This window comes from Cervus elaphus, chromosome 1, assembly GCF_910594005.1.
Source record: "Cervus elaphus chromosome 1, mCerEla1.1, whole genome shotgun sequence".
Taxonomy (NCBI): domain Eukaryota; kingdom Metazoa; phylum Chordata; class Mammalia; order Artiodactyla; family Cervidae; genus Cervus; species Cervus elaphus.
The window spans coordinates 60,387,112-60,410,025 of NC_057815.1; the positions used below are offsets into that span (position 1 = coordinate 60,387,112).

General features: G+C 40.2%; 3 protein-coding genes across 3 annotated transcripts in view; 1 reads left to right on the plus strand and 2 right to left on the minus strand.

Moving 5' to 3' along the window:
- Positions 1–22,914, plus strand: part of LOC122694965 (interferon-induced very large GTPase 1-like) — a 1,416,129-nt gene that overhangs the window by 619,361 nt on the left and 773,854 nt on the right. The window lies entirely within an intron of this gene.
- Positions 1–22,914, minus strand: part of LOC122695260 (zinc finger protein 215-like) — a 462,760-nt gene that overhangs the window by 258,637 nt on the left and 181,209 nt on the right. The gene's annotated exons all lie outside the window — the stretch shown is intronic.
- LOC122694925 (interferon-induced very large GTPase 1-like) lies at positions 12,702–21,064 on the minus strand. Its single transcript, XM_043904325.1, has 2 exons — positions 21,005–21,064; positions 12,702–20,230 (listed from the first exon to the last, which is right to left on the minus strand). The coding sequence occupies exon 2, from the start codon at positions 20,226–20,228 to the stop codon at positions 12,960–12,962; it is 7,269 nt and encodes a 2,422-aa protein (XP_043760260.1). The 5' UTR covers positions 20,229–20,230; positions 21,005–21,064; the 3' UTR covers positions 12,702–12,959.

A 22,914-nucleotide genomic window follows, 5' to 3' on the forward strand; every position in this document is an offset into this window, starting at 1 on the left:
CCATTTCAAATTTGAATAAGAAAATCAATCGAATTTGCTTTTTGTCTAAAATCTTTTCTGTAGTCTAAAATAAATATAAAATAGACAGCAAGTAATGTCATTAGCAAAAAACCATAAAGCAAGAAATGCACATTAAAATGATACCTAACATAACCACATTTATTTAAGAATATATTCCAATATCAAATGGTAAAGTTCAACAGTGCAAACCCACAATTATTTTTGCACCAACTTAATGCTTTTTGGCTGTATGAGACTGTCATCTCTTTTTGTTCTCCTCACAGTACTCATACTTTGATTCCTTTTGTCTGTGTCAGTTTCCTTACATTATGTTGGTACATAGTTAATGGCTTTCTATACAATTTTGTGGATTGATGTTCAAGGGACAATTTTAAACCTTGGTGTCTTACTGGTGTCCAAGGCATATTCCGGCTGTGTGCAGATACTTTTGTGTCTGATTGACCTCATTTGAAACTTCATCTCAAAACAAAAAATAACTCAGGAGAGAAAAATTGTACATGACTACGGTTATTTTAAATTTATAGTTTTAGAAGCAGGGCTATGTTCTACCACAAGGGTTGGAGGCACAAAATGTGCCTGATGTGAGCTCTGGGAGATAGTGGAGGACAGAGGAGCCTGGGTGCTGCAATGCATGGGATTGCAAAGAGTAGGACATGACGTAGTAATTGAACACCAAAATGATCATTTGTTTAGCACCTAGAGAAACAAAAGATTTTTCTTTGAGAGTTATTGTATCACTAACATTGTTTAGTATAGTGATATAATGTGATGAAAATCAGATTTACTTTCTTTCAGTTTTATTACTATTTTAAAATTCTTTGCAGATGATTCGCCTGCTTATGCTTACACTGAGCCAGGCTATGTCTGCCTCCCAACCCTTGCTACTCACTGTCTTTGAGAGATTTTGAGACTAGAATTGCTTTGGTGTCAGAAGAGTTGTACACAGAAAAACATGCCTTTCCCTCTACTCTGAATGACTGCATCTTATTCTGCTGATGCCTTCATGAAGCAATGTCCTGCAGCCTGTACAGGGATCAAGTGTTCAATAGGGGATTTAGTGATGATGGTGAAAAGGAATTGTCGATTGGATTCCAAGCCAACTTTTGATTCTGTCCCTAGAATCCTGAATGTTGTGAAGTATCATAGGGACTACCTCCTTCTGGATTTTCTTTTTCCTCTTAGGTCAGGGTCTTCACAACTTTCTGGATCAATCCAGTGTTCTAGGAAGGATTGGACAAAGACAGAGCTCATCTCTGTTATCAGATGGAATTGTGATCATATTGGGCTTAGTTAAAATGAGTTTCCTAAATTTGAATCATTGGAATATTGAAGAATATAATTAATCAAAACATCCCAAATGAAAACAAGAAATCTTGTAAGCAGTTGAATTTAGGAAAATAAGTCACTAATCTATATGCAACTAAAGCTGAAGTGGTCCAGGGCCATAGAGGGACTTGGAGTTTGGATCGAAATCAGCATAACCCTCAGTGGTGACACTTCCCTCTGGAAATGATGACTATTGGTAATTCCAGCTTGGCTTATTCTCTTCATATGTGTTCTTTGCCCTCTCTATTTCATTTCCTTGTATTGTGAGATAAACTGCCTGCTGTTGAAATTACAAGGTCCTTTAAGGTCAGAGAAGGACTGTGATGCATGTATCCTATCTCCTCTCCCTGCCTACCTCCAACCTAGTTCCGTGCTACTCTCACCACCCCCCTACAAAGTCTTTCAGTACAAGTTTGTAAAAAAGAGAATTTGAATTTTTATTTGTGTCCCTTGATGATTTCACTTTTACTTATATCAATTGTTTATCTTCCCCTTTCTGTTTCATCTGATATTTGTTGCGAATTTACTATATGGCTATGTACATTGCTTGTTATCTACCTTTCATCATAGTTCAGTCGCTCAGTCATGTCCGACTCTTTGCAGTTCCATAGACTTCAGCATGCAAGGCTTCCCTGTCCATCACCAACTCCTGGAGCCTAATCAAACTCACGTCCATTGAGTTGGTGATGTTATCCAACAATCTCATCCTCTGTCGTCCCCTTCTCCTCCTGCCTTCAATCTTTCCCAGCATCAGGGTCTTTTCCAGTGAGTCAGTTCTTCGCATCAGGTGGCCAAAGTATTGGAGTTTCATCTTCAGCATTAGTCTTTCCAAAGAATTTTCAGGACTTATTTCCTTTAGGATTGACTGGTTTGATCTCCCTGCAGTTCAAGCGAGTCTCAAGAGTCTTCTCCAACACCACAGTTCAAAAGCATCAATTCTTGGCTCTCAGCTTTCTTTATAGTCCAACTCTCCATTCATCACACTTCAACACCAACATCTCACTAATTGTACCTCTTACAGTACATTCCTTTCTCAGTGATCTTTTCCTATTGAGTCTAAATTATTAAAAAGATTTCTCTAATGCCTTTCTTCTTATGAATCTGAACTCACACATGTCACTGACTGTAGTATTTGCAGTGTATCTGACTTGCTTTTGCTTTGGGTCTGTCTCTTACCCTAGCTGACATATTTCTTCATCACTGGGAGTTGGAACTTCCTTTTACAGTCCATGGAATTCTCTAGGCCAGAATACTGGAGTTGGTAGCCTTTCCCTTCTCCAAGGGATCTTCCCAACCCAGAGATTGAACCCAGGTCTCCTGCATAGCAGGTGGATTCTTTATCAGCTGAACCACAAGGGAAGCCCAAGAATACTGGAGTGGGTAGCCTATCCCTTCTCCAGGGGATCTTCCCGACGCAGGAATCAAAGCGGGGTCTCTTGCATTGCAGAGGGATTCTTTACTAACTGAGTTGTCAGGGAAGCCCACCCTTTATTCCCGACCCACTATCTTAGAAACACTTAAGTCAGATAAAAGTTGGACAGTAGACCCATTGGAGGAGATAATAGCTATAAACTTCATCTATTTGAAAGAAACCTTGCTGATTATCCAGCCCACCTGTTCTTAACCTTTTCTGTGCCTTTTGACCAAGACTGATGAATTCTGTTCTTCTGAAAAATAGTTTTTTAATGTAGAGTGAATTTAAAAAATATTATAAAGGAACCAATTATTAATATATTGAAACACCTCAAAATATTTATAAAACTCTCCAAATTGCTTTACAACCCATTTTGAACTCGAATAAGAAAATTGCTAGAATTTGTTTTATGTCTAATGTAATTTCCATAGTCTAAAATAAATATAAAATACACAGAAAGTAATGTCATTGGAAAAATAACAGAAAGTGAGAAATGTGCTTTAAAATAATGTGCAATGTAACCACATTTATTTAAGAATGTATTCCTGTATCTAAAAACAGTAAAGTTGAGCAATACAAAACCACCTTTATTAATAGCTTCTCTTTCTTTACTGATTTCATTTATTTTGTCTCTCTTTTTCTTCCTTGATGTGTTTCACTAGAGGTTTATCAATTTTATCCCATCAAAAAGAGAACTAGCTTAGTTTCATTGATCTTTGCACTTGTTTTTCAGTATCTATTTCAATTATTTCTTCTCCAAGCTTATTATTTTTCTTCTATGAATTTCAAGTTTAGATGGCACTTTTTGTTCTCATTCCTCTAGGGATAAGGTTAGTTTGTTTATTTGAGACCTTTTTGTTTGCTTTCTTTAGGTAGACCTATATTACTATACACCTCCCTGTTAGAGCTTCTTTTGTTCTGCCTCATAGGTTTTGGAGCATTGTGTTTTCATGACGTTTTTTTTTAGATTTTATATTTGATTTCTTCAAGGAACCATTTGTTGTTTAGTAGCATGTTGTTTAGATCACAAGTTTATGGTTTTTCTAGTTTCCTTTGGTTATATTCTTGTTTATTCTTATTTTATTCTTGTTGTTGTCAGACAAGATAGTTGATATAATTTTAGTTTTAATTTTAATTTTAGTTTTCTTAAATATACTAAGACTTGTTTTGTGGAGTTGCATATGATTAATGTTGAGAATGTTCCTTGGGCACTTGAAAAGAATATGTATTGTGTTTTATTTGAATGAAATATTTTTTTCTGTATCTAATAAGTCAACCTGATCAAATGCATTGTTTAAGGCCTGTATTTCTTTATTAATTTTCTGCCTGGATCATCTGTCCATCGATGTAAGTGAGCTTTTAAATTCCTGTACTTTTATTGTATTACTGTTCATTTCTCCATTTATACCTGTTAATTTTTGCTTTATGTGCTTAGGGGGAACCTGTATTGGGTGAATTGATAGTTTGAAAATAAGAGCTGGATCCATAAGAAATCAATTGACATTCAAATTTCAATTTTATGTACTTTTTTTTGGTAGAGAAGTCATTATGCAACACATATATCTGATAAAGTGCCTACATGCAGAATATGGAAAGAACTATAAAATCATCACGAAATGAATATGGATGAAAGACTTGAGCAGGCAGTTTATAAAACTGAATATTCAAATAGTCACAACAAGTAAAGGAAGTCCAGTTTCAGTAGTAATCAGGGAAATGCAAACTATAGTGAGTTACCAGTACTACATAGTTCAGAGTGGCTAAAATTTAAAAGAGTGATAATAGTATTAATAAACATGAGAAGCAATTGAAACACTCATATATTGCTAATAATGTTATAAATTTGTACAGCTACTTTAAAAATTGGCTGGTATTCTCTCCTAAAGTTGAAGAGATATCTAGATATGTAGATAAACTATGACCCAAAAATTATTCTCCGGGTATATACCCAATGGAAATGTGTGAGTAAATGCAACAAAAGACATGTGCAAGAATTCTTAGAACAGCATTATTTAAATAAACACAAGCTGAAGAAAATTCAAATGTTTGTGGTAGTATAATGGATAAATGAATTGTGATATATAATGGAATATTATGCAGTGATGAAAAACCCAACTGTAGCTCCATTTAGTAACAGACAAATTTCCCAAACACTGTTGAGTGAATGGAAGTGAGACACAAAGCAATTACACTGAATCATTCAATTTGCCTGTTCAAAAACAGAACTCATCTATGGTGTTAAACCTCTGGATTAGAGAGGGTATAGTTATTAGAAGAGGACATGTTGTGAGGGAGATGGTTCTAGGAGGTTGGTGATGTTCTGTAACTTTTCCTTCATAGTGTTTAAACTGATGTGTTTGTTATGGAATAATTCCATGAGCTGTACACATGTAATCTGTGTTGTTTTTTGTTTGTTTTGGTAGTATAACTCTTGTATTTCAGTTAAAAATAGGTTTAAAAAAATCACATCTTTTATAACACCCTGACTCTCCAAGAGTTATTTCTCTTTCATCTATGAGTAGGTGTGACATAATGAATAAAGGACACCCCCCCAAAAAAAAGATATCCATTTTTAATCCCCAGAACCTGAAAATATATTACTTTGCATGGCAAAAAGAATTTTTCGGATGTGACTAAGATATTGAGATTGGGAGGTTATTATGGGTTATCTGGTTGTGACGAATGTAATCAGAAGGTCCTTCTGAGAGGGAGGTGTGGGGGTCAGAGGTAGAGTGATGTTGCCTGGGGACAACTTGACTGGTCACTGACAGCTTTGAAGATGGAAGGAGATTGTGAGCCAAGGAAGGAGGGCAGCCTCTAGAAGCTGGAAAAGGCAAGAAAACAGACTTTCCTTTAGAGCCTCCAAAAGGAATGAAGCTTTGCCAATAATTTGTGTTTAGTCTCATAAGACCCAATTTGGACATATCACCTCTGAAACTATAAAAGAATTAACCTGTTGTTTTAAGTCACCAAATCTGTGGTAATTTGTTACAGTAGCAATAGGAAACTAATAGTGGATAGTTCATGTGCAGTGTACTCTGACTTTGTACCTATCAGAGTACACTCTCCATAATAGTTGCTCTGTAAATTGTACTGAATGTATGATCAAGCTTCAAAAGTGTCATTCCTCATACGGTAAGGGGATTTTTGAAATAAATAAGGATGTTGAGAATTCAAGACCAGTATGCCGTCATGTGACCAGGCAGCTTCTACTAGTCTCTTTCCCTCTAATCTTCAAACTTCCTTAAACTTGAAAGGCTTAGAGTCTGGAGGTGAAGGAAAAGAGCACAGGGTTTGTAGTTATCAGGCACAACAAAATTGGAGAGGAGGATGCAGATGAAGATGGCATGATTAGGACTTTTCCTTAGTCTGTGAAAGGCATTTGTTGTCAAGAGGGAGATTAGAATATTTTACAAAAGAAATGTATAAAGAAATAAGATGGAGATAATAATGCTCTTGACATCCCAAATGGATTTTGTTGTAGGTCAACCACTCAGTTGTGTCCGACTCTTTGCAATTCCATGGACTGCAGCACACCAGACTTCCCCGTCCTTCACCATCTCCCAGAGCTTGCTCAAACTCATGTCTATTTGATGCCATACAATCATCTAGTCCTCTGTTGTCCCCTTCTCCTACTGCTGACAATCTTTCCCAGCATCATAGTCTTTTCTAATGAGTCCAGTCTTCGCATCAGGTAGCCAAAGAATTGGAGCTTCCAATGAATCATCAGTCCTTCCAATGAATATTGAGGATTGTTTTCCTTAAGGATTGACTGGTTTAATCTCCTTGAAGTCCAAAGGACTCTGAAGAGTCTTCTCCAACACCACAGTTCAAAACCATCAATTCTTCGGCACTCAGCCTTCTTTATGGTCCCCCTCTCACATCCATACATGACTATTAGAAAAACCATAGTTTTGACTATAGGACCTTTGGTGGTAAAGAAGTGTCTCTGTTTTTTAATATGCTGCTTAGGTTTGTCATAACTTTGCTTCCAAGGAGCAAGTGTCTTTCAATTTCATGGTTGCAGTCACCATCCACAGTGATTTTGGAGCCCAAGAAAATAAAATCTGTCACTGTTTCCATTGTTTCCTCATCGATTTGCCATGAAGTGATGGAACTGAATGCCATGATCTTCATTTTTTGAATGTTGAGTTTTAAGCCAGCTTTTTCGTTCCTCTTTCACCTTCATCAAGAGGCTCTTTAGTTCCTCTTCACTTTCTGCCGTAAGGATGATGTCATCTGGTTTTCTGACATTATTGATATTTCTCTCAGCAATCTTGATTCTAGCTTGTGCTTCATCCAGCCTAACATTTTGCATGATGAGAGTCCCTTGGACTGTAAGGAGATTCAACCAGTCCATCCTGAAGGATATCAGTCCTGGGTGTTCATTGGAAGGACTAATGTTGAAGCTGAAACTCCAATACTTTGGCCACCTGATGTGAAGAACTGACTCATTGGAAAAGACCCTGTTGCTGGGAAAGATTGAAGGCAAGAAGAGAAGGGGACGACAGAGGATGAGATGGTTGGATGGCATCACCGACTCAAAGGACATGAGTTTGAGTGGACTTCAGGAGTTATGATGGACAGGCAGGCCTGGCATGCTGCAGTCCATGGGGTTGCAAAGAGTTGGACACGACTAAGCGACTGAACTGAACTGAACTGAACCCTGCATGTAAGTTAAATAAGCAGGGTGACAGTATATAGCTTTGATGTACTCCTTCCCAATTTTGAACCAGTCCATTGTTCAATGTCCCGTTCTAACTGTTGCATCTTGACCTGAACACAGGTTTCTCAGGAGGCAGGTAAGGTGGACTGGTATTCTCATCTCTTGAATAATTTTTCACAGTTTGTTGTGATCCACTTCACTTTCACTTTTCACTTTCATGTCTGGAGAAGGAAATGGCAAACCACTCCAGTGTTCTTGCCTGGAGAATCCCAGGGATGGGGGAGCCTGGTGGGCTGTCATCTATGGGGTCTCACAGAGTCAGACACAACTGAAGTGACTTAGCAGCGGCAGCAACACAGAGTTAAAGGCTTTAGCATAGTCAATGAAGCAGAAGTAGATGTTTTTCTAGAATTCCCTTGCTTTTTCTGTGATCCAGCGGATGTTGGCAATTTGATTTTTGGTTCCTCTGCATTTTCTAAATCCATCTTGAACATCTGGAAGTCATCGGTTCACGTACTGTTGAAACCTAGCTGGGACAATTCTGAGCATTTCTTTGCTAGTGAGGGAGATGAATCCTACTGTGCAGTAGTTTGAGCATTCTTTGGCATTGCCTTTCTTTGGGATTGGAATGAAAACTAACCTTCTCCAGCCCTGTGGCCACTGCTGAGTTTTTCACATTTGCTGGCACATTGAGTGCAACACTTTAACAGCATCATCTTTGATGGTTTGATATTTCAAATATCAGCTCAGCTGAAATTCTATCACCTCCACTAGCTTTGTTCTAAGGTCTACTTGACTTAGCACTCCAGGATATCTGGTTCTAGGTGTGTGATCACACCATCGTGGTTATCTGGGTCATTAAGATCTTTTATGTCTAGTACTTCTGTGTATTCTTGCCACCTCTTCTTAATATCTTCTGCTTCTGTTAGGTCCCTACCATTTCTGTCCTTTATTGTGCTCATCTTTGCATGAAATGTTCCCTTTGTATCTCTAATTTTCTTAGAGATCTCTAGTCTTTCCCATTCTATTGTTTTCCTCTATTTCTTTGCACTGATCACTTAGGAAGGCTTTCTCATCTCTCCTTGCTATTCTTTGGAACTCTGCCTTCAGAGGGATGTAGCTTTCTTTTTCTCCTTTGCCTTTAGCTGCTCTTCTTTTCTCATCTATTTGTAAGGCCTCCTCAGACAACCGTTTTGCCTTTTTGCATTTCTTTTTCTTGGGGATGGTTTTGATCACTGCCTCCTCTACAGTGTTACAAACCTCCATCCATAGTTCTTCAGAAACTCTATCTATCAGATCTAATCCCTTGAATCTATTTGTCACTTCCACTGTATAATTGTAAGGGATTTGATTTAGGTCATACCTGAATTGCTTAGTGGTTTTCCCTACTTTCTTCAATGTAAGTCTAGTTATAATTACTAAGATCTGTTCCCAACCATAGAACACTTCTGACACTAAAAATGTGGGTTTTCCCTACCAAACAGTTCTCTAACTCTGTGCAGATACCAGCTGGGTGTTCTACAATTCAATTCAGTTCTGACACTAACTACTTGGAGTTAGTGCAGACCTCCCTTGTTAAGGGCTCAGCCCCACAAGACTGCCCTCCCACTTCAGATAGCAATTGCAAATATTGGGCCCCTAGTTACCCACAATTTATCTGACTTGTCTCAAAATTTGGGATTCCCATGACCCTCTCTTCTAGTTTGATAATTTACTATGACTAAACATGGAAATCAGGATCTTTTCTTATTTACTAGTTAAATATATAGAGATATATATATTTATATGTCCTTATAAAGGATGTTAGAAAATACATAAATGAAGAACCTGATTAAGAGGCACATAAGATGAGGGGCAGAAGTGTCCTGAATAGAAGGGTTTCTGTGACCATGGAGGTTGAGTTATACCACCTTTCTGCATGTGGGGTGTTCACCACCCTAGAAGCTCTCCAAACCCTTTCCTTCATGGTTTTACAGAGATCCCATGACATAAGCATGATTAAATCACTGGCAACTCCGGACTAACTCAGTCTCTATCCCATTTCCCTCCTGGAGGTGTGAGGGGATTTGGAGCTGAAAGTTCCAACCCTCTAATCACATGGTTTCTTTGGCAAGCAACCTCCATCCTGAAACTGTCTAGGGGGCTCATGCAGAGTCACCTCATTAACATAAACTCAAGTATTCTTGACAGGGACTTTTTAGGAGTAACAAAAGAGGCTCCTCTCATCCCTGTAACTCATGAAGTTCCAAGAATTCTAGGAGCTCTGCTCCAGGAACCTGGACAAAGACTGCATATATCTTTATTATTATATCACATTATTGTACTAGTTAATAATGAGAAGTAATTGAAAACATTTCCTGGAAGCAGCCCCTTCCTTTTCCAGAAGAGACTCATCTGTGTTGCCAGTTTATTTCTCCTCTTGCCCCTCTTCCTCATTTTTCTTCATCTATGTGTAACCTGTTCATTGAATGAGCTGGACTCAGTGGTGTATAACTGGAATATTCCTTTAATTATCTCCACCCTTACTTGCCACCACATTATTTTTGTTCTCCCTGCCCTCATTCCTGGTAATATTCTTGGGAAAGTGACTTTTCTAGTCACTATTAGAATAGTCTTAGGCATTGAAAGGTTTGGTCCTATCTACTATCAAAACTTCCATCTTTCATTAAATCCTAAGCTGGCTCTTTGACTACCTTTCACCACCTCCATCATGTTCAGGCCTGATTTACAATTTCATAGGACAGGAGGGAGTAAGTATGTCACGGCCTGTTTTCTTTTTCTCACTTCTTCACTTCATTTCCTCCTCCTACTCTCATTATTTGGTTCGAGGGCTGAAAGCTGAAGGGTAGCTGTGGTGCTATTTGTGATTTGTCTTTTAGTTGTTGAATATACAATAGCTGCTTCTTGCGGTTGTGCTTTTGTGGAGTCTTCAGAATGCCCCCATACACTTAATGACCTGACAGTGTACTGTTTGCTGACCCTTTTTGCTGACATCCCAGGGGAGGCTCTTTGACTTTCCCCTCATTCCTGCTTCTGGCAGTATATTTCCAGTTGTCTCTGCTGAAGTGGGTGGTGGGAGGGTTGGGGTGCGGGCGGGGTGAGCTGTGGGAGGGATGAGTGGTGAGAGGTGTGAGGAAACTCTTCGGCAGAGGATCCAATCTGTATCGCATGGACCTTGGAGAAATTCAGCATCTTGTTCAGGAGTAGAGGACCCTAGTGATCATAAGTAGATAGCTCCAGCCTCCATGTTAACTACCATTATTGCTGTTTCCTGGAGTTTGCTCAAACTCAGTGATGCTATCTAATCATTTCATCCTGTGCTACCTTCTTCTCTTTTTGCCTTCAATCTTGATATCTCCTCCAAATTAAAAGACATATAAGTCTGTCTTAAATCCCTATGGATTTAGGGATGACAGAAATATTTAGTCTATAATAGTCTGTAATACACTTCATTCACTTAGAGACCTAGATGAAAATCTTCTTGGTGCAAATTTCCACCTTTTTTAAAGCATGTGCTGGTGCTCAGTCATGCTCAACTCTGCACCCTTATGGACTGTGGCCCACCAGGTTCCCCTGTCTATGGAATTTTCCAGGCAAGAATACTGGAGTGCGTTGTCATTTCCTTCTCCAGGGGATCTTCCTAGCCCAGGGATTGAACTTCACCATCTCTTTTATCTCCTGCATCGGCAAGTGAGTTCTTCAACATTGGTGCCACCTGAGAAGCAACTCACATCTCATTTGTGTTATTTATCTTGTCCTAGAATCCATCGCTCTCCTAGCCCCATTCCTGCAGGACCTGTCCTCTCTTGCTTAAATTACTCTGGAAATTCCCTACGTCTATTGATGTGGTGATCCCCAGTTCCTTTGTTTCCATGACCCACATTTTCAGTGACACTAAGAGACTCTTTCTACTGATTATGGGAACCTTACCTCCAGTGACCTTACAACTCTGGCCATCTCCAATCCCTATGACGTACACAGGGCCCAGCATCTCTGACTTTTGATGACTATAAGATTCACATCCCTATGAACTCTATCACCCTACTCCAGTGTTCCTAAGATCTCCCTCACTGACCTCAACCCATTGACACTTTGATCCTGACCCCACCTTGATGCCACTTTACTCTCCACTACTATCATAGAAAACCACATTCATATGTTTCCATCTACCCTCATCCCCAGCTTATGTCTAGCCATTTTGTAGGGAACTCTTGACACCATCTCTGAATTGCATTTAGTAATCACTCTCCTCAAATGCCTGAGGAATTGATAAAAAATTATTTGTTTATACACAAGACTTTTGCCTGAAAATCAGAGTTAATATATAATGCTTCTTAGTTAAATGTTTTAATGGACTTACTGAACAAATATGAAAAGCATTGAAAAAATGTTAACAGTGCACAGTTATCAAGGATGCAGTGTTGTCAGAGACAGGGGCTATACTGAGCATGGGTTCTGTTTTTATCACTATTTCAATTTCATGCTAGCCAGGCTCCTCTGCCCATGGGATTCTCCAGGCAAGAATACTGGAGTGGGTTGCTATTTCCTTCTCCAGGGAATCTTCCCGACCCTGGAATCAAACCCGGGTCTCCTGCATTGCAGGCAGACTCTTTACCAACTGAGCTATGAGGGAAGCCCTGACCTGGTCCACAGCCTTGATTAAAATGGCCCTTTTTCCCTGGTCATGAATCTTGTTCCATAAACGGGTCCTTCTCAGACTTGGGCAGAGCTCTAGGCTTTGAATAGCTAAACTCCTGTGAGTTTTTTCTTTACCTTTTTTAAAAAACATGCACAGGCAAGTGCCAAAGTGCCCAGGAAGAAGAGAAAAATGGTTAAATTACAAAAAGCTATTTAACTTCTATTTTTCATATTTGTTTAATATTGCTTCCTGAATTGATGCAAGCTCTATCCTGGTCAAGTTTCTGATTTTTTTTTTATTCCTATAATAGAATAGCTCTAAATGGCATTATATTTGAGAATTGGAAATCTTGAATTTCCTATGAATGTTTTTGCATTCAAACATTAATAACTCTTCCTCACAATTTCAGAGAGTGAAAAAAATACACTTAGAAATGAAAAGAATTTGTAACTTCCAGTCAATAACTGTATATTGATAAAAATATTCATATAGTTATTCTATAGATTTTGTAGCAGTCTGCAATGATTTTAATTTCCCTCTATGAAAATGACTTTCTTGAAGCTTTATATAACATTACATATTTAAAAATAAAAACATTCAGAATAATAATGTAAAATATCCAGTTGGTATATTAAATGGACTTTATTCGATTTTATCATGTACTCATATATATCAGTTATCTGTTTTTAAAGGAGGAATTGAGGCAAAGAAAAATAAGGTTCTTACTCAAGAAATCTTCAACTCTTGCTATGATTGATTTAGTTTTAGAGGTTTCATTTGAAAAAAAGTTGATACAAGGAAGGTTTTCATTCTGAGTGGGTGGTATTTTAGGCTTGTTCTGGTAATGTGCCTTCTTTGTTTAGATACTGGAACTCTTATCTGGCCATTGAGTATTAATTTTTTTTCAAGTCATCAAGCACATCCTGCTTTGTGATTTTCTTCCAGGCATCAGGAATTTCACCTTTATTGATAAACTTTTTGTGATATTTTTCTTCTAGCTTTGATCTGAAGTGACAGACAAACCATTTCCAGTATGGCTGGGTAGATGTGTCTGGGGTGATGCTCCATGTGGCATATTCCCCTCCTGCTTCTCGATAGGTCTTATATGGGATTTTCCTGCCATCATTCAAAATAAAATTACAATCACTTGCTACTGAACTAGTACAGAAATCAATGGTAAAATGGTCTGTTTGATACCACACCCATCCACCAAGAGCCTGTGGACGGTGGAAGGGAACACTGTGGTCTCCTTCATGGGTAGGGATTGTGTTTGTACAAATTGCTTTACAGAAGGGACACTGTTTCCAGCAGCCACAGAGATGTTCAGAGAGCATTTTCTGGATTTCAGGAATCATTTCTTCAACAAGTCTAGACATACAGTTCTGTTCTACCATCTTCATTTCAGGATCCAAAGCTTCACTCATGGCCTCTTTGATAAACTCAATATCTTTTATCTCCTGGTGTTCAATGCTTATCAAGTCTTTTCGTGGAAAGATCAAGGTACTCCCCAGGTGATCACAGAACAAATCTAACCACCCAGACACTGTGCTGCTTGTATCTTTATCTGTTGCTGTAGATGCATGTATAGCTGAGAGGATGGCATTCTTGATGTCATCTAAACTCATTTGTAGAAAAGTCTTTGTTTTTTCACTTCCTGTGTCAGAAAAATATCTTTTAACATGGTTTTCAATGTAATTCTTAAAAAATGATTCTGGCTGATGAAGGTACTGCCAATAGTTATCAAAATTTTCCTCTTCTGCCAGAGAGATGAGAATGTGTTTCTCCAGGTTAGCTCTGTTTTCATTGAATGCCCGGCAGGTGGTTTGAATGTCCCCAGCAATTTTGAGGGCCATGTTTTTCCTTATGGTGCTGGAGACAGCAGGTGTGAGTTTCTTCCAGAGAAAATCAACAAATGTTTTAACTGAAGTTGCTCCTTGACAAGAGATCTTAAAGCTCATGAAAAAATCATCTTTCTTGCTTTGCAGATAGTTTACAGGATCATTTGCCCTCTTGAATGCCTTGTGCATCTCCTTAAACTTCACTGATGCTCTTTGGAATAAACACAATGATAAGTCTATTTCATACCTTCTTGTAAATGTGTATCTTTTCTGAGTGGGTACAGACTTCACCCCCTCTTTTATTATTCTCAGGATTTCATGGAAATAAGTTGGATTGTAATCATGCTTTTGCTGACATATTTTGTTAACAGTTTCATTAACTTTTGAAATAATGTCATCAGTAGTCAGAGTTATGAAGTGTATATCCTGGGCATCTATTGTCATTGAAGAGAGCCCCCAATATTTCCTGTGCTTCTTAACATGTTTGTCATAGTTGATTTCAAACTCTTCTCCAGAATAGTTTTTCAGTATGATTGCCATGTCTTTTTCATTTTTGAAATAATCCAAAAGGATGTCTTCAGATTCCACTTCAATTGTAGGCTCTGTGGCTTGAGGGAGACTTGAGGACACATCATCGACCCATTTTTCCCAAAGTGGGTTGAATTTCTCATGGAGCTCTTCCTCACTCAATTCTGTGTCATTTAGTGATAAAGCCAAAGTCTGGCTTTTTTCTAATAATTCCTTTTCATAACCTGATTTTTTGTTATCCAGTTCTTCTTGATTTTTTTTTAAACTAATAAGTTCTTTGGCTTGTCTTTGGCCGTCTAAAATTAGTGCCTCTTTAAGGGTTATTAGTTTATTTCCAAAATTTCCTTTCCACTGAACCAGCACTTCCCTATCTGGGTCTTCATTAAAATATTTTTCAAGTTCTTGCTTGATGGCTTCATAGGTCTCTGTAACTGGAGCCTCCAGGGTATATGTTTCAAGTGTCTGGATTTTTCCATTCTGAATCTGGTTGATCAGCTGCTCCTGTAAGCTCCGCACATGACTCCTCAGCTTCCATGTCCAGGAGTTATACATGGTTTCCAGTTTGCTCATGGCCATGACTTCTTGAGTGTTCCTGAAGCTGAAAATAAAGTTCTCATTCAGTAGGGCTCTCCACAAATCTTGAACTCGGAATTTTACATCTGATATCTTCATGAGGCTTCCCCTAGATTCCTGTTGGGCAGTCATAAGAATTCTGTTCTTTAGTTCCTGAACATTGTGGCTGTAGCGAGGATTGGGAGGGGCCATTGGGGGATTGCCATCCCAGAGGTGAGCGAAGTAGTAGACGTGGGTGTTGGCATCAAACTTGATGACATCACTAAAGCAGGTTACATCGGAGCACTGCTCTTCTTCAGCTGCTAATGCTGCCATTTGGTCCAATCTCTGCTCTAGCCGCCTTCTTCCTTCCATAGTTTGGTCTTTAGCTGTAATTTCCCCCACATTCTGATGGACAAAGAGGCAACTGGGAGAGATTTTTACTTGTTTCATCCTCAGAAAAGCTTGGACAACTATTTGCAGAATATCTTGCATTTCTGATGGATTTTCCCCCATAATATTGATCAGAGTCAAGTTTCCAAGTCCGATGACAAAGGTTGCCAACTCATTGTCATGATTCTGGGACTTGTTGCTGAGTTCTGGGGCTCGAAGTCCCTCTGTGTCCACAACAAGCACAAAGTCAAAGCCAAGTTCCTCTGTGAATGTCTCCTCCACTTTCAGAAGCTGCATGTAAGCCCCCCGAGTACACCTCCCAGCACTGACAGTGAACTGCAGCCCAAAAAGGGCATTCAGCAGGGTGGACGTCCCTGAACTCTGCAGGCCAAGGACAGAGAGAACAAAGAGCCGCTTGTCTCCAAGTTTCTCAGAGAGCTTGTCAAAAACAGCTGCCACCCACCTCAGGGGCACATATGAAACATCCCCATCCATCAGCTCAATGGGAACACCAGATATCATCAGATCTGCAGCAATGTGGGGAAGGGAGAGAAATAGGGTATTTTTCATGGATGAATCTTCTTCCAGAGCTTCATAGATCTGGCCAGCTTCTCTGAGAATGTGCTCAATTCCTAAGGTACAGTCATTAATCTCTCTGGAAATAGCTTCTATCTCATTCTGACAGTCTTTCAGAGCACTACTCTTTGTGGCCTCTTGCTTTTCCTTTTGAACCAATGCCTTTTTCTTCTCATTTAGATTTTGCAAGTGTCCTGCAGTCAGCTTGTCCAAAGCTACTCTCAGCCATTGGAGGAAGTAGAGTTTGGTGTGAGTTTCTGAATGATTTTGGAGAATTTCAAGGACCGAACCCATTAAAACATTGAGAGGAATGGTTTTTTTCAACTGTTCCTGTCTTATATTTTTTTTTTCTGTCTCAGTCTCACTTTTGTGTTGTTCAATGCTGCGATTTCCCTTTTCTAGCAGATGATAGAGTTCTCTGTCCTTTTCACACCAACGTTGCCACAGTTTTCCCTGAAGAGGTAGTAAGTTTTCCTTGACCTGAGGTATTCCCATTTCTCTCAGTAGGGTCATTAGAGCCTCTGCCTTTTCTTTGGCTTCCTTGCAATCTCTCTCGTCTTCATCAATAAGCATTCCTTGCTTGCGCGCAACTTGGGCACAGTTCTCCAAGCTGAGTGCAGTGTTAGAGAGCTTCAGCAAATGTCCGATTGCAGTTGTGAGCTCCCCTATTAATTCTGCCTCATTTCGGTTCCTGATCCCAATTCTCACTTTTGGGCTAGAATAATTGACTATGCCTTTTCCTCTATCATCTAGCAACAAGATTAAAGGTCGTGATGACTGCCACATGTCACTGACTATTTTTCGGTTTCCATTATTGTCATCAGAAGTTGACATGAGGACCACAATTATGGAAGAGACTTCCTGCAAAAAGGCGAGCTGCTTCTCATGTTCCTTTGCATCTCCATGAAGATTGGTAAAGGTCAAGCACTTGTCAAATCTGTCCTGCTCTTCCCCCCGAGGACAGAACCAGGCGACCTCCACCACTCCTCCCATCAAGAGACAGTCTCTGCTGCTGCCTTTGCAATGTCGGTGAAAAAAGACATCATGTTTGCGTTCACTGAGAAGGCAGGTCATGATCTGAGATTTGGAGGCAGAGAAACCAGTTCCAACTCTAATAAAGGACACAATGGGGACAGAAACATGACACATCCGGTGATTCATGTAATTGTCCTTCTGCTCATTTATTGATTTCCCTTCTTGCTGCCAGCTCCTTCGAATTTGACGGAGAGACCAGAGAGAGAATTCAATTTGAGCATTGTAAGGATTAGGTATGAGAAGGGGGAGGGCAAACTGACAAATGGAAAGTTTGTCCAAAATATATTGTCTGGCAAAATGATCTGCACAGTGAAGAATTGCCATCTGTATATCCATTGGGTGAATATATTGCGTGATACTTGTGTCTGAAGGATTAGTGGAGTTATCACTGTCTTCAAGAAATTCTTCATATGGATCAAAGGCCTCCTTTTCTTGATTTGAAGTGCTTGAATAGACTTGGTTCTCTGTGTATTTTTCATGTTTGATGATCAGGTATCTCAGCCCATAATCCAGCATCAATAGCTTTTGTAGGAAATAGAAGGGAAGTTCTCTTTCAGAGCAGGGCTGGGTGTTGTACGTAGAAGTCTTGTGGATCAGTTGGATGTTAGCTGTGCTCATTTTTCTTGGGTAGTAACGTTTGAGACCTAAACGTTCAAGTAAGTCTTGGAAGGCTACATTTTCTATCATATCCTGTTCGTTATTTTCATTATCATGTAGTTCATGGAGGTGTTTCTTTTCATTAAAGAGACTTTGTAGTTCTTTTCTATCTTTATCCATTTGTGGTAAACTGATGATGGCTTCATAATCCCCATCAGTGAGTAATTTCAAGGCTTTTTCTAGGTTTTCCCAGTCATGATCTGCTCCAAGTTTGGTGAGGACATGTACAACTTCTTTAGTTAAAGACTGTCCCAGGTGATGTCTTATCAATGCCAAGCGTTTTGTTTTTTCCTCTGAAGAAACAACTTTGCTGCCAGCTGTAGCTGTCAGACCTGTGAGCACCAGGAATGCCTGAGCCCTGCAGTTGCAAATATTTTTGAGCTCTTGGTATTTATTTTGCGCAGTTTGCATTTGATCCAATAGGAAGCCTAACTCATCATGCCCCAGGAGATAATGAAATATATTGTCAACCACATGATATCCTGCACCAGATGCTATCAAAAGTAACAAGATGTGTGTGTCTGGCTGCCCTGTTTCTTGGAGGTAATTCAAGAAGCAGTCAAGAGACAAGCTGACCTTAGAAGTCAGCTTCCTTTGAGCTTCCTCCACTGTTTCTGTGGACTCACATTTACCTTTCTGTTCCATAAGGTCTTTCTTAGTTTCTTTATAGGTTTTAATTAATTCAGAAAGTTGGGTGATGTTGACAGGCTCTGACTGGAAGATCCACTGCATGATGGAATGAAACTGAGGAAAGTTTGTCATTCTGTGGATGTGAGGATAAAAAAGGTGTTGCAGCTGAGATTTAATAACTGTACTTTTATAAATGGAAGACTTTTTGCAAAAGTTCACTGTGTTTACCAAAAAATTCTGTAGACCCATATCTGTGAGGCATACGTTAATCCAGGTGTCACAGCTTTTTATTTTTTGGCTCAGCATTTGCATGAAATTTATTAGCTGTTGCAGCTGCTCTTCAGGATCAGATACTTCCCAGGATTTCACATTTTCTAGAAAAGCCCTAACCTCTTTCTCAACAGTCTGTAATTCTTTCTCCTTCTCAGGAGTCAGTAATTCTTCGCCTTCCTGGATCTGGGCAGTAAGACTAGTCAGAGCAGTGTAGCTGTCTTTCAGGCAGTTGGCTACCTGAAGAGGATCCTTAAAATCATTTCTGTGATTGGAGAGGATAATATCCCAAACAGGCACCAACTGAAGTACCCTGTCAGTGACATACCAGGTTTGGTTACTAGCCATTAGGCCAAATTTCCATTGTAAAAAGCCATTTGCTTCTGGTGGACCACCTGTCTGGGCCACAGACAATTGGACTTTGGTTTGGAGATTTTGGAAGTTCGTGTTCTGAGAAGTTGTTTCTGAATGAGAGTCTGACACATCCACACCTGTAGCAATGTTCACATCAAAGCCACCGTAACTGCCCCTTATGTAAATATCCAGGGCCTCTGCTACTTGCTGTTTCACTTCTGCCAGCTGTTCTTTTTGGAAACCCTCTGAAATTGCTTTCCACCAGTAGATTCCTCCCAAGTGCAGAGGGCCCTGGTTAGCATGAGACCCAAACCTCTGGAAGAAGGCTTCAGCCCTATGCCTTCGCAAGAGAAGTTGGTCTGGGTCTTCCTGATCCAAAACCCCTTCAATGCATTTCAATTCCTGTAGAGCTGCCTTGGAGAGCTGGAGTTGCTCAATGGGAAAGTGGCAGGAGGCCAGTTGGATGTAGGTGAATTTGACTGAACAGAAGTAAGACTGCTCAGAATGTGCCTGTCTAGTTTCCTTGGATTCTGACTGATATCCCCAACCTCCACCCTTTGCTGAGGCAGTTACACTGAAGCCCAGTTTCTCTACCATCTGGGTGAACATGGATTCTTCTTGAGAAGATGTAAATTCATTTGTTTCTGTCCGTGTACCCTGCTCAGCACCACAGAGTGAGAAATCCTTGGGGACACGGAGTAGCTCTTCTCTCTTCTCTATCAGACCCCTTTGGTTGCTGGTTTTGTAAATTCCCTGCAGGGCCAGTCCTCCAGATGCCCATCTCACCAGCTCTCTATCTGAGAGGTTTTTCCTGTGAAACAGTGTTCCCTCCATAAGGTTTAGTTGTCTCTGTATGTTTTCCATGAGTTCTTTTAGGGACTTATTGTGGCACAGCCTGTTCTCTTTAAGGATCTCCATTACCTGCCTCAGTTCTGCCTCCACTTTACTCACTGTCTCTTCCTGTTGCTGCCTCCCTTCTAACAGCAACTCTTTCAGCTCCTGCAGTGTCTGTTCTGTCTGCTGCTGCTTTTTCTTTATTGTTTCCACCTGAGACTCCTGTAACTCTGAAAGAGTATTTGAGCGTGACAGGTTAAGCATCTTCTCCAGGGCTTTTCTCTCCCAGGCATGTCGTGCTTGGGATTTCAGCTCCTGGAAGTCTTTCTCTTCTAGGTATTGTAAGGCCTGGGCACAGGTCACACCCAGGTGTTCCTCCAGCTTTGGCAACCAGTACTTAACTGGCAGTCCTACTTCTCTCAGCATCTGTTGGAGATCTTTCCTCCTATTGCCTCTGAGCAGGGTCTCAGCAGCAGTTGAATCTGCTGTGTCCATGGCTGTAGGAAGAAAAGACCCTCAGTTAGCCTGTGTCATGACTTGAAGAAGTGTCTGCCACATAGCCCCAAGGGTGAGTATACTAAAGATGGGCTTCCCAAGTGGCACTGGGGGTAAAGAACCAGCCTGCCAATGCAGAGGACATAAGAGACATAGGTTTGATCCCTGTTAGGAAAGATCCCCTGGAGGAGGGCATAGCAACCCACTCCAGTATTCTTGCCTGGAGAATCCTGTGCACAGAGGAACCTGTATTAAAGATACAAGTCTGTGAGGCCTCGTCATCCCCTGTTTTCATTGTTCCAACAACTGTATTTTGTGAACACTTTGAATAATTTTTGTGTGTGTCCAAGATATTATGTGTATGGTCTCAACATGGATTACCTTTTTGGTTGCTTGAATGAGCTGGAACTTAATAGCTTGACCTTTGACATTTCTTATTACACATGAAGAGCATTAAGCTGAAGGTAGGAGTTTGAAAATATGCATGATTTTGATAGCTAGATGTTAATTTGTTTTTAAAAAAAGACTAGAACTACTAATTATTTTTCCTCCATAAGTTTCTGTCAAACCTGTGTCAAATGGTTCCCATTCTCTCTTTGTCACTTCTTAGTCCATTTCATTAACTACTCTCCTGTTGCTTAAAATACACTTGGCAGATGTCAGTGTCATGAGGACATAAGATGTTTGTCTTTTTTCCCCCTTTTAAAACAACAAATTTGACACCCATTTGTGAACAAAAGTGTATCTTTGGAGTTGTGTGATCTACCAACACTTACCAGCGGATGCAGGAGTAGTCTTGATGACCTGCACACCTGGTAATAGGCAGAAGACCTCCTTATGGCCTGAGCAGAGAGCGGAGATAGTGAACCTTCCCCAGCTTCTATCACCACCCTTGGGGGGGAAAAAAAAAACCGGAGAGTGCTTACCAAGATAGGTACTCACAGATAAGAGAGAATTTGGGGAAGTCCAGTCTTCCTAAGAGGAGATTCCAGCACAGCTTGGTAACATTACATGTGGCTAAACTATCTCATGTCTGTGACAGCTCCAGTGGGGAAAACGAGAGTGAATATTGAATGCTCAGTTAACCCAGTTGTGGGGGACATGGCTGGAGAAACCCATTTATCTGCAACAGTACCCAGAGTACTGAGGCAGGACCTCTATGAATGGGAGGAGGGAATAGATCAGGAAAGAGGCAGTTAGGAATCTCAAAGGGCATTTAAAGGATGCAGTCCCTATTGATTCCCCCCCCCCCCCCAGGACTTCATCAGGAAGTCTTCCCATGAACCTTTGGGAGAACTTTACCTGAGGATTGGCCTCCCAAGTCTGTGGGCACCTCTTATCGCCTAAATGGTAAGCCTACAACTACTCCAACTCTGTGGCTAATTCCTGTGTGCACTCCTGAGTTTAGTTAGCATCAAGAACTATTAGTAGGTTGGTAAATTATGTGCTTTCAGAAAACAGACTGTTGGGAAGAGAGAAGCCACACACTCAAGGTATATTGCCACCTTCCAGAAGATAGGAAAGTTTCCAGTTGTCAGCTTGGTGAGTTATAAGAACCAGAGAAAATATGAAAACTTGAGAATTCTGCCATGAAAGACATTAAGAAAAGTAGGACAGGTGTACCCATACAAACGTAGAGAAAATCTCAGATATTAACAGCACCAGGAAACAGAATGTCCCACATGAAATCATACAGTAAGATTTAAGGAGGTGTCTGCTATTTCAAGGGCTTCCAAGTTGGCTCAGTGGGTAGAGAATCTGCCTGCAATGCATGAAACTCGGGAGATGTGGGTTTGATAACTGGGTTGAGAAGATCCCGGAGGAGGGCATGGCAACTCAGTCTAGTATTCTTGCTTGGAGAATCCCATGGACAGAGGAGCCTGGCAGGCTACAGTCCATGGGGCTGCAAAGAGTCGTACATGACTGAAGTGACTGAGTATGCATGCTCGCATGCACACTGCTATTTCAAATGCTAGAACAGCAGTGCAAAGCTACAAGGACATGAAAAATAAGGAAGCATGTCATCATGATAAAATAATAATTCTCTAATAACCTAGATCCCTTGAAGAAGGAAATGGCAATGCACTCCAGTATTCTTGCCTGGAGAACCCCATGAACAGAAGATCCTCGCAGGCTATAGTCCATGGGGTCACAAGAGTCAGACATGAGTTAACAACTAAACCACCACCACCACCAATGACCTAACTCAAAGTTAGGTTAACCTAACAAAGTTTAGTGACTTGGTTAATAAATAATTCAAAGTAATTATTTTAAGGGAACTCAGTGAGCTACAGAAATCCCAGACAATGATAATTAAATTGTTGTTTAGTCACTAAGTTGTGTCAGACTCTTTGTGAGCCCAGGGACTGCAACACACCAGGCTTCCCTGTCCTTCACTATCTCCCTGAGTTTGCTCAAACTCATGTTCATAGGGTTGGTGATGCCATCCAACCATCTCATCCTCTGTCACACATTTTTCCTATTGCCTTCAGTCCTTCCCAGCATCAGAGTCAAGGGAATGGCAGGACACACTTAAAGTAATGAAAGGGAATAACCTACAACCCAGATTACTGTACCCAGCAAGGATCTCATTCAGATATGAAGGAGGATTCAAAAGCTTTACAGACAAGCAAAAGCTGAAATAATTCAGCACCACCAAGCCAGCTCTTCAACAAATGCTAAAAGA